General features: G+C 39.4%; 1 protein-coding gene across 6 annotated transcripts in view; it reads right to left on the bottom strand.

Annotated features, from left to right (window-relative positions):
• The window catches only part of LOC111574170 (collagen alpha-1(XI) chain-like), a 94,811-nt gene that overhangs the window by 41,355 nt on the left and 41,355 nt on the right, over positions 1-12,101 (bottom strand). For all 6 annotated transcript variants that reach the window (XM_055014106.1, XM_055014104.1, XM_055014105.1 and 3 more), the window contains 18 exons: positions 11,975-12,031; positions 10,751-10,804; positions 10,574-10,627; positions 10,119-10,172; positions 9,930-9,983; positions 8,525-8,578; positions 8,378-8,422; positions 7,555-7,608; positions 7,417-7,461; positions 6,324-6,377; positions 5,253-5,297; positions 4,691-4,744; positions 4,545-4,589; positions 3,686-3,739; positions 3,547-3,591; positions 2,557-2,610; positions 2,350-2,457; positions 1,127-1,180 (listed from right to left, as the gene is read on the bottom strand). In XM_055014106.1, coding sequence (XP_054870081.1) covers positions 1,127-1,180; positions 2,350-2,457; positions 2,557-2,610; positions 3,547-3,591; positions 3,686-3,739; positions 4,545-4,589; positions 4,691-4,744; positions 5,253-5,297; positions 6,324-6,377; positions 7,417-7,461; positions 7,555-7,608; positions 8,378-8,422; positions 8,525-8,578; positions 9,930-9,983; positions 10,119-10,172; positions 10,574-10,627; positions 10,751-10,804; positions 11,975-12,031 — 984 coding nt within the window. The remainder of the gene's footprint in view (positions 1-1,126; positions 1,181-2,349; positions 2,458-2,556; positions 2,611-3,546; positions 3,592-3,685; positions 3,740-4,544; positions 4,590-4,690; positions 4,745-5,252; positions 5,298-6,323; positions 6,378-7,416; positions 7,462-7,554; positions 7,609-8,377; positions 8,423-8,524; positions 8,579-9,929; positions 9,984-10,118; positions 10,173-10,573; positions 10,628-10,750; positions 10,805-11,974; positions 12,032-12,101) is intronic.

Below are 12,101 nucleotides of genomic sequence, written 5' to 3' on the forward strand. Positions count from 1 at the left end.
TGAGAGTAGGTGTTTCTGACCCATCATATCAGTGCCAAGGTGTCAGTGCTGACAGCCACAGAGAGGAACCAGCTACAGCAGCACATCCTGATAGTGGTCAGCACCACGGTGCAAGGGATGCCAGAATGTTAGATAACATTTATAGCTTAAAGAGAGAGGACAGCTGATGACTACAGCAGGTGACCATGCCAGTTGCGCGTTGTGGAGGGTGTACAGTTGGGAGTCTGCTTGAGTTTGTGTTTGTGTAATGGTTAGTCAGCAGACCAGCATATTTTAAAAGACATGTGGCTTGATATTGGTGGATGTAGAATAGCCAAACCTAGATGAAGAGTTACAAAGTTACTGAGGAAATCAACACAGATAAAGATATATATTCACATACACTACCAGTCAAACGTTTGGACACACTTTCTCATTCAAATGAATGAGAACTTTTGTCTGGTAGGGTATGTAAACAGCCAATACTTAGGTAGATTATGTTCAAAGACAGACAGGAGAACAACCACAAATGCAGATACATCCATCCATCCATCTGTTATCTATACCCCGCTTAATCCTCATTATGGTCGTGGGTGAGCTGGAGTCTATCCCAGCTGACTTAGGGTGAAAGCAGGGGACACCCTGGACAGATCACCAGTCTATCACAGGGCTACACATAGAGACAACAAGCACACACACATTCACACCTACGGACAATTTAGAATCACCAATTAGCCTCAGCATGTTTTCGGATTGTGGGAGGAAGCCGGAGAAAACCCACGCATGCATCGGGAGAACATGCAAACTCCACACGGAAAGATCCCAGGCCCAGGCCTGGACACGAACTGAGGATCTTCTAGCTGCAAGGTGACAGTGCTAACCACTGAGCCACTGTGCAGCCCCAAATGCAGATACAGAATGGAAATATAACAGTTTGACACTGAAAAGAGTGGAGTGAGTAAACAGTTCGAAATTCCTTCAACCAGCCACATTACTGCATTGTCAACAATCTCCAGTCGGAAAACTGACCCTGACCAAGACATTCAACATGGCCCAAATCATTACCCTCCCACTGGATTCGGGGTTTGTATAATACAACTTTCACTGGATTGATCAAGATATCATGTTATTTACTCTCATCACCCACCTTGGGGCCTTGTCTTCCAGGATACCCAGGCAATCCAGGGACTCCAAGTTTTCCCTAAAATGTAGTAAAAAACCTGTTAAATTTTCATTGTGCCACCAGACACTGTTAGAAACTGCAGTAAAATTCACAGAAGCATTGCAAAAAGCAATAAACTTATAATCATAAAGTTTTTCCTCTGGTGTGGGGAAAATTTAATACCATATTTATGAATATGACATCATCTGTACATCGACTTTTCTGCTTTTCACCTACGTGTGAGTTTCCTTTAGTCCATTTTTTCAGATGGTGTAGGGTCAATAGGAATTACATAAGATCTGATGTAACTCTTTCCAGTGCTTTTCCAATTAAGTCAAGTCATATATTTTTATGTACTGATTTGTGTAAGAAGCCAACAGTTTTGACATTGGTGCTAACAATATGAATTTTTACTGTGCTGGTAAACAAATGCTGAGCAAGTCAGGTTGAAGATGTCACCAAAATGTGATATGTGTTGTCAATACGCAGTAGCAAAAGGTGCATTGAAAAAGGAATCAATTTAGTCTGTTTCAGCATGATTTAACATTAGCCCATCTGCATACCTAGTGAAATTTTTATTAAAATGAATGAAGTTACTTGTATCCAAATTTCTCTTGCCCATGATTATTACTTTGCTTTCAATGGTGTCACTTAGCTGCAAAATAGGTTGCACAGGGCCTTCAGCTGTGGGAAAACAATACATCAGTCACAACTATAATGCAGGAAAAACTATCATCTATCTTCGAAGACATCACTTTCATTTATTCTTGAAAAAGAATTGTGAAAATTTTTAAAACCAGTTTATTAGAGGATTAATATTACAGCACTAAGAAGTAAGATCGAACCTCTACGGAGAAAGTTAGCAACACAGGTCACTTAAACTGGAAATAGTCTGCTGTAGAATTAAGGGGAGGTGGCAAAAATCTAACCTCCAAGAGGATCAGGACAGCTGCAAAAGTATAGCAAACTTCTGTAGTCTTTTCAGTTCTTTAGAAACTGTTCTTAGAACATTACTACTTTAAAAATAACATATACAGTGATTGCATACCTATGTTTTAACCTTGAATTGCTCGACAAAACATTTTAATTGCATTCGTATAAAATTATCACATGCAATTAAGCGCTCAAACTTTAGCCCAAATAAAGGCATTTCTTAACATAAAAATCCAATGCTTTACATTTCAGACCTTGCAGAAATGATAATTTACCTTCTCTCCAGCTGATCCCATGGGACCAGCTTCTCCGTTGGGTCCTGACTTGCCTTTGGGACCTTCAGGGCCATCTTCCCCTCTGGGTCCTTGTAAACCGCCCTCACCCTGAATGTAGAGAGAACAAATGTAATGAATGTTTGTAAACCCACCTATCACTCTCTGCAACTGCAAGCATCCATTTTCTCTTTAGAGATGATGATTTACCTTGTCACCCTTGAGGCCCATGTCACCTTTAAAGCCAGGAAATCCATCTTCTCCCTGGAGATTTAAGACAAAAATGCATAATTGTTTACAGTTGAGGGTATGAATGAGACACGATGGATAAACTCTAGTAAAATATTCCACATCTTAATTGTCTAAATATCAAAACGGAGCACCTGAGTGACTATAAAAGTGCAAAACCCTTGTGATGGTTTACCATGGAAGTCTTGGAGTACTACTGAAAGATTAGGACTTCTTTAGCCCCAATAGTCCTAAAGAATAATACTGACATCTAGTGGTTATTCTAATGAAGCATTCGCATAAGAGTTGAAATGTTGTTTCCCTGTCTTTTTTTTTCCCTGTGTTATTCTGCTGACACCTGGTGGTTCAAACCAAGAATGCAGTTTTTTTTCTTCCAGTCATTGTTTCATGAAAGCTGCATTTTCTACATATTGTGAAATGATGCCAAAGTTCTGACATATTGTGAGGCATAAAACCTCGAAACCGGATAATAAATAACATAACACAGTAAAATAGCATAATCTTCTGCCTTTTGTGTAACTTTGAAATGGTAAAATACTTGCTTAACTGCATTTTACATAAGACAGAAGTATCAAATGAAAGAGGTCTTTAACAAAACACTCAGTAGTGAAGAGATTAAATTCCCTAATAACTGAGTTGGAAAATCTACACAACGCTAGCAACAGGCTAAGTTCGACCAATGCAATCCAGAGAAACAATGGTAACAGATCAATCTTCAGAGAAACTGCCTAACAAAACAAGCTCATTCTAGTTTAATGTTCCACAGTCCATTACAGCTCAGTGGCATGAGGACTTAACTGCCAGCCTGATGGGTCTTTAAGAGTTTTTCCACTTGCTGGGTTGAAAGGAAGCCTCATTTGAGAGGGAAATTACAAGGCTGATGGGTCCATTTTTAGAGGAGTGACATCTGTCATCTGTTGCAGAAAAAGAAGAGGCTGAAGAAGTGTTTACCTTTTCTCCTTTGCCACCTTTAAGGCCTCTAATTCCCTCAGCGCCCTGATAAGAGTGGAAAATATAGTCAGAGCGAAATTCAGGGAAAGTAGAAATTTATTGTGGCAGACTTGCACTGTATTACTTAAATAGCACTTACTTTCACACCACGAGGCCCAGGGTAACCAATGGACCCCATAGGACCAGGATGACCCTAAAAATTGACAAGGAAAAAAAGAGAAAAAATGGCATATAAAGTGTTGGTGGAGTCACTGATAAAAACATAAAAAAACAAAATCAAAGTCAATGAGAAATGCCTTCTATGCTCAGTGGCTGGGATCAAAAACTGGACAAATGTGACACAGTAAAGAGCTAGTATTTGACCGTCATCTTGCAGTATCTTTTACTTTCATTACTATAATAGGGCCTGTCCTGAGCTGAGACAAAGCAAACAAACAAACAAAAAACACATGGACTTGGAAACTAAAAGTCAATCTTTTACAGATACATAGCACAGTCATGCTGTCTCTGACAAGCTAAACTGCTAAGTGAAAAAACTGTTGAGTTCAATAACTACACTCATGTAGTGCATCTACCATTGAAAAAGAATATTCGTTGTTCTTAATTAGATGAAGTAATAACTAAAAATCTCTTCACTAAATCCATAAAAGCTCTATAAATACATGATATAATTTGCATTAGTACCAGATCTTTGCATTTTACCACACAAGACAAAAGACTAGTCACAAGTCAAGATGTGTATGTCAATTTTGTGCATTTATATTGTGATACTATTTATCTGATTGTATCCTAATTGTGCATTTACATCAAACCTCACCCTTCTGGCACATTATGTTGGCGAAACAAAAATTAAACTGAATAATCTGTCAAAACTGCCAGACCGACTGTTTTTCCTTAGTGGTAACACTTTTGATGAAGCTTTGAGAGAAATTGTAATTAGATACTTCACCATAGAATCCATAGAATCTAAATTACCAACAAAATGACATTATACTTACAGCTGCTCCTTTCTCGCCTGCAGGACCCTCTTTGCCTGGGTGACCCTATAAAAGCATTTAGAGACATTTAACAGTTGATCATGTTATCCATCGGGAGTTTGTCTGGATGACAGAAAAATGAAAAAGACATCAGATGTGTTGCTCACCGGAGGGCCGTCAGCACCAGCGAGGCCAGCCAAGCCTTGTTTCCCTTGAGGTCCCTACAAAGAGCAAGCAATAAATAAATACAGGTGATAGATAGATAGATAGATAGATAGATAGATAGATAGATAGATAGATAGATAGATGGATAGATGGATAGATGGATAGATGGATAGATGGATGGATGGATGGATGGATGGATGGATGGATGGATGGATGGATGGATGGATGGATGGATGGATGGATGGATGGATGGATGGATGGATGGATGGATAGATAGATAGATAGATAGATAGATAGATAGATGGATAGATGGATAGATGGATAGATAGATAGAACCACTGACATGTTTTAAGTCAAAGTAAGGGCTTGAGCTTATAAAGTGTGTGTGAGTCCATGTGTCCATCTTTCTGTATGTTTCTGTCTTCAGTGAAGTGAGTAAAGGTCTATAGCTCAGCAGCAAATCTGCAGAATTACTTATGAGGTCTTGACTGAAACATTCCCTTATTGAAGCAGCAGAGCAGTGGTGGAGGACTAAAGGGGTGACTGCATTCCCTCTGTACTTACTTTTTCACCAGGAGGCCCAATTGGACCTTGAGGACCAATAAGACCCTGAAAGACAATGGAAACAGATCTGTAATGAGAACAGTCAGCCATATACAAGTAGACCTACATGGTATTAAAAATGATGTGGTAGATTTTGGGTAAAAGAATATCGCTTGTGTCAATATGGGGATTTCCATACCTATTTTTATGGCGTACTATATTTTTAATTTGCTTGTCTGTAATGTAATCACCCTCTCTTCTAGCCATTCTCTCCAGAATTGTACATTCAGCTGTGCATTACTTTCTACAGTCATTTTAAATCTTGAAGATTTCTTGATGATTCAATCCATGAATAATTACAAAAAAAAGAATAACAGTTAAAATAAGCAAGCTATGTTATTTTCCAGTGGGCCAATGCTTTCACTGGAAAGCATCAACCTGCCTCTGGCCAGGTGTAACTGTAATGAACTAGTAATAATGCAGCCTGTATACCATCAGCATAGGTTCCTGCTAATACTTTCCACAAGAATGACGGCATCCTGTTCAGGCTGTGAGCGTCAGCACAACTGAAATTCTTACCTGGCAATGGTCATTTGTCCCTGGCTAAAATATTGAAGGTAGTGTTTTCTATTAAAGATGACTCAAAAATGGAGTATTTGTCACTGCGCCACTAAATGGATCATGGAATTAGGTTAAATGCTATCAAATGAGCACAATACGTCAAATCTCAGCAGGACAGAAAGGACACACTTCTTATTTGTAGAGATACAATGGAAATTAAATCGTGTCAACTGCAGCACCTTAAGAAATGAAAGCTGGACAATGTGGATAGAGCAAAAGAAGAGCAAAAGAAAAATCTTGACTTTTGATTAAGAAAACAGGAGAGCAGATGATCATTTGAGGTTGTAGTGCTCTGTGTTGCACAGTGTATGAGGCAAAGAGGATGGAGCAGGAGAAGGACAGACAGGCAGGGAGCACAAAGAGGAAGGGAGAGATCAAGAAACTGAGCAAGAAAGGAAACAGCGGGCGACACTGATCAGAAACAGTTTGAATAAAGAGATAGATACAGAGGAAAAAAGAAAAAAAACTTACATGTGGACCAGGTAGACCCTGTTGCCCAGGAGGCCCTGGCTCTCCTTGTGGACCCTTGCACATTAAGAAAAAAAGTCATCAATATTTCCAGTCGCTGATGCTGATTTCATTGTATGTCTTCTATTGGGTGCTTTAATATGCTGCACCAACTAGTGAAAAAATGTTACAGGATAATTCAGACAATTTAGATTAATACAATCAAATACTCCTATGATTTATATAAGGGCACCAAGGAGCAAACCTTCTGAAGTCGTAAGGCACATGACTAACTCAATAGTTAGTTGTTTGGCATCCCTACTCAGATTGAGTGCTCCACAAACCAAACACATACAAACAACAGATGTGACCTTTGCAGAGAAGTCTACTCCAGCTGTTAAAACAAACACTAGATAAATGATCCATTCAGCGAATTTTAAATCACCTGACAGTGGATCCAAATGGAGTTAGTTCACATGTTCTTATCAGGTAAAGGATGCCTTAAAAACACATATATAATAGACTGTGTACATAACATATAGGTTTATTAACCATCTAGGAATCTCTACTATAATGGATATTTTCAAGTTTCTTCAGATTTTTCGTTATCTGAGATCACTACCAACTTTCAAGGTATTAATGAGTAACACACTGCATTTCTATTGTTATGTGCTTCTTCTCTTTCTTTGGGTCAGAGCCTCAGTGAGCACAGACAACATGTGGGCTTGTCTAACCGTCTTGACCAATAACCTGTTAACCTCATATAGCCACCCCACTAAGAACTTCCAGAAATATGAATGCATGGGGTAATTGACACATAGGCTTTTTGGTTTCATCCTTTACACAAGCTCAAGACCACTCAGTCAGCAGAATTTGTAATCCATGGTAGAACATTTGAGAGGTAATATTTCTATAGTCCTTGCTATCATCTGCAGTCTTTAACCAACAAATGAGTTATGACCTTCATTCTTGTCATGCTACAGGGGTGAAAGGTCACTGACCCACTGCAAGGCAGGCCCAGTGACAAAGTGGCTGCTTAGGTGGTCCTGACAAATGTGTCCTCACGGTCTGATTTTCTGCTTCGCTTTTCAAAGAACAAAACATAAATATTTCTCACCATGTTTCCTTTGGGACCAGCTTGCCCATCAAGTCCAGGAAGACCCTAAAGAGATCAAGATTTGACAGCGAACGTCGGTGTTGAGCAAGAGCTATCCGATGAGCAGTATGAGGCTAAAGTACAAGGAGCCATACTTACACGCTGCCCTGCAGGACCTGGAGACCCTCTAGGTCCAAGCAAACCTCTAGGACCCTATATATCGCAAATTAAAGTTAGCTCTGTAAAACAATACCTAAACACAGATTAATGACAATTTTGTGTAAAACTGTGTATTATCTGAATAAAATGTGACACTAGTAAACTGTAAATAAGTTGCAGTGTAAGTTCTGTGTAGTGAATTCTCAATAACTGCCCCTAATAAGGAAAAAAAACTGACCTCATGTGGTCACATTTAAAAACTGCAGATGCAGAGTCCACAAAAGTTTTCTTTTCTTAAAATCTTAATTTTAACTCCTAAAATCAGTGCACATACTTTGCTCTTTCATCTTATTTAGTGTGTGACGAAATACCATGAAAGCATTTTGTTAAAATGATGGTGGCATATGGAGAATGACAGGGAGCAAAGCATTTCTCATGTAGCTCTATGGTTCACTTGAACAGCACAAAGCAGACTATGGCAGTTTCTCATGGGTAATGACAGAACAACTCCTTTCTTAGGTCTACTTTCTGATCTGTTATGCAAAGCCATTCTGTCCTGGCAAGGTCAACATTACAAAGGCTTTACAGACAGGAGTGTCGCTACAATTGCAGAAAAGAGAGGATGGCAAGGTCGTGTGTTTTAATAATTTATAAAATTCTTTTTGAGGAATGCATGGGGTATAAGGCTCATGGTAGCAAGTAAAACAAGTGACATGTTTTCCTCATATTCAAATCTTTGCCTGGATGTTTTTTAGGCTTCAGTTTAACAACCTTGTCTTCCTGTAATGACTGACTGTTATCAGATGAAAATAGATGTACTTACACTCTCTCCAGCAACACCTCTCTGTCCAACCTGGCCGTCTTCACCCTTTAGTTAGAAACAAAACTAGTGGGTCATTAAGGAATGCAGAGTAATCGTGAAGACAGCTGTAAACAGGGTACTACAGATGGTGACTGAAGTGTTACTTACTCTTGGACCATCCTCTCCTGGAGGTCCTGGAGGACCTGACGAGCCTTGTTCTCCCTGGAGACAAAATATCAGAGAAGAAGAATATCAATAAAGACTGGGAGTGGTAGGGTCACAACAGAGTTCACGAGATTGATGTCTGCAGCTAAGAAAAAAAAAAGAATCCTAATTTTCCATTTTTGAAAAAATATAAAAAATTCAGAAAACACACACACAACATGCTTTAAAACGAGCAACAAAAATGGGCAACAAAGTGCCTTTAATTTACCATAAGCATGGTCACCACAACTGGCATGGACCTATATGGTTTCCACTATTTATAGTGCTCAATAGGGATTGGCCTACCTCTGTTGGTCCCTGTAATTACTTAGTATAGGATAAGGCATGAAAGCCTGGCTAGAAATACCACTCTGTGATCTCTGTCCTCTCTTTTTCTGGCTCTCCGTCCAAATTTCACAAACACTAAACCCAGCACTCCTCATTTGCCTCCAGGCCTGGTTAAAGGCAGCCCAAGTGATTCTGGAATTGGCCACACCTCTCTTTACTGGGTCAAATGCCCTAATGAGTTCCACTGGTTCAGAACTCACTTCTGTCAGCACTAGAGAATACTTAAGATGGGTGGAAGGTGGTCTCTTAACTACCCGTCAGCATCTATTGTGGGCAGCTGTGGTTCAGGGGTTGCAGTGGGCTCTCTACTAATTGCAAGGTTGCCGCATGCCAAAGTGCTCTTGGCAAGATGCTCCAAGTTACCCTCAATGGCAGGCAAGCACCTTGCAAGGCAGCTCTGTCACTGATGTGTGAATGATAGATATTATTAAGCACTTTGAGTACCACTAAGGTAGAAAAACACTGTCTATACTACCATTCAAAAGTTCAAGGTCACTTAGAAATGCCTTTTCTTTTGAAAAAAATAGCATTTTTTTCTATGAAAATAACTTAACTAATCAGAAATACAGTCTAGACATTGTTAATGTGGTAAATGACTATTCTAGCTGGAAACGGCTGATTTTGAATGGAATATCTACATAGAGGTACAGAGGAACATTTCCAGCAACCATCACTCCTGTGTTCTAATGGTACACTGTGTTAATTAATGGTGTTGAAAGGCTAATTGATGATTAGAAAACCCTTGTGCATTTATGTTAGCACATGAATAAATGTGCGAGTTTTCATGAAAAACACTAAATTGCCTGGGTGACCCCAAACTTTTGAACGGTAGTGTAAGCGCAGACTATTTACCATGGATACTGCTGTGAGGACAGGATAGAGAGCAGCAGTGACTGTGATCAATGAGTATTCAGAAATAGAACTAGAAATAACAGACTGTAGAATCTTATTTTTGGAGACAGATAAAAGTCTTTAGCGATGTCTGTTGCCTGACTCAACAAACTCTTTGCTTCATACTTACTCTATGTCCCTTCTCTCCAGGAAGACCAGGAAGGCCATCAAAACCTCGGTCACCCTGAAAAAGCATGGCATCAAACATTCAGCTTTATCCATCACAATGGTAGGTGTCACTTTTTCAAACGACAATCTCTGCCAGGGAACGTATCAAAAGCAGGCAGTTTTTTTCTGGAAAACTCGGTCTACGCTTTACCTTAGCCCCTGCCTCTCCTGGCATTCCTCGTGCACCATCAGCTCCGTTACGACCCTGGAGGACATGCAGATATCATGTCAAGTAACTTAGAAATCCCATGAGAAAATAATCAATCACTTTGAATGCTTGTGGAGAAAAAACACAGGGAACATGCTCTAATTATTCTAAGTAGTTTTTGGATAAGTAAACTTTTAAATTATTATTATTTAAACAGCACACAGAGACAATTATTTGGTGCAGCTGACTGATTTGAAACACTGCCATGCTAGAAACCAGGCAGACACTTCTGTTTGGGTACTGGAACATTGATCTATGTGTCCTTGTGATCCTGGAATATTAGAAAATCACCCAATTTATACTTGTTCTTCTGTTGCTTTAGAGAAGATTAATCAATAAAGGTTGAAAAAAAAAAAAGGAAAAGTGTCTTAGTTGAGCTTGGTAGAAAGTACTCTTACTCTTTTTCCTGCTTTCCCTGGTGGACCAGTTGCACCTTGAAGACCTCTAGGTCCCTATGGAGAGGATATATAAATGCTTCAATATAAAGAGACATCTTATTTCACTAGTTGCTTATGTTGGGATGTACAGAAATTTAAAAAAAAAAAAAAAAAACTTATTGCACATATTCTTTTTACCTGTGGGCCAGATTCGCCACTGTCACCTTTCAGTCCAGGAGCACCGGGACCTCCCTATTAACAAATACAAACACACACACACACATTTAGTGAAAGATGAGTTCGCAAATGACGCCAAATATTTTGTCATCTCATCAGTTGGAAACCAATATAATCTAGGTTGGACAAAAACCTAATGCAAATCCAAACACACAGAATGTAACATTTGAAACTTGGATTGTGCAAATACAACAAAAAGACATCAACAAACATATTCCCATGTGCAGTCAATCTTTATGGTGTCCAACAATTACAGGATTGGTGTACCACTGGTGTGTTGTTTGAGAAAGGCACGGGCTTTCATGTGGAAGGCGCACCCGAGACAAAAAGAACCCATCCGCTCGGATCAGTTCATGAGAAAAAGTAGTAATATGTGAAAAAAAGTTTTGTGCATTTATTTATTAAGCATTCAAAATGTATGTTATCAGTTGATGGAATTAAATCACACTTGCTGAGTGGTGGGTCTATAAGTCAGCACCAAGTGTGTGCAAAGAAATGTGTAAGTTGATGATTGATGTCCATCCATCAATTATCAATATGCAGCTTAATCATCTGTAGGGTTGTAGGGGGGCTGGAGTCCATCCCAGCTGACTTCGGGTGAAGGCGGGAGACACCCAGCCTATCACAAGGCTACACCTAGTTACTTACCATTCATAACTCCACCCGTACTCTTTGTTCTAACAGTTTCATTAATCTCAACATTCCCAAAGTCTGTACCACTCTTGGTCGATCCTCATTCCAGTTTTCTGCTGCTAATGACTGGAATTCTCTGCAACAATCCCTAGAACTCCCCTCATACGTATTGCTCTCTTCGTTCAAAAAGTCAGTTAGAGTTACACTTCAGGACCACGGCAACTGTTTTTTAGCTTTTCTATTTTACAAGTGATAGCGTTTTTTGTTTTGTAATACTGTGTGAATTGCTGTAAATGTAATCTGTTTTGTTGTTGGCCAGGTCGTTATTGAAAATAATTATTAGTTCTCAATTAACTTACCGACTAACCTACTAACACCTACGAACAATTTAGAGTTACCAATTAACCTCAGCATGCTTTTGGACTGTTGGAGGAAGAAGGAGAACCCGGAAAAACACTGGGAGAACATGCAAAGTCGACTAGAAAGATCCCAGCAAGTCCCACCAATGGTGTGTTGGTGTTAATGTATAAATGGGTTTAAACAGCTACTTACAACAGGACCAGATCTTCCTGTCATGCCCGCTGGCCCTGGAGGACCTCTCATTGCCAGCTGTGGATCAGACAGAAAACAAAACAAAACAAAACATAAACAACAACTCACTAACTGCAAAGTTACTCTT

Source organism: Amphiprion ocellaris, chromosome 10, assembly GCF_022539595.1.
Source record: "Amphiprion ocellaris isolate individual 3 ecotype Okinawa chromosome 10, ASM2253959v1, whole genome shotgun sequence".
NCBI classification, from domain to species: Eukaryota; Metazoa; Chordata; class Actinopteri; family Pomacentridae; genus Amphiprion; species Amphiprion ocellaris.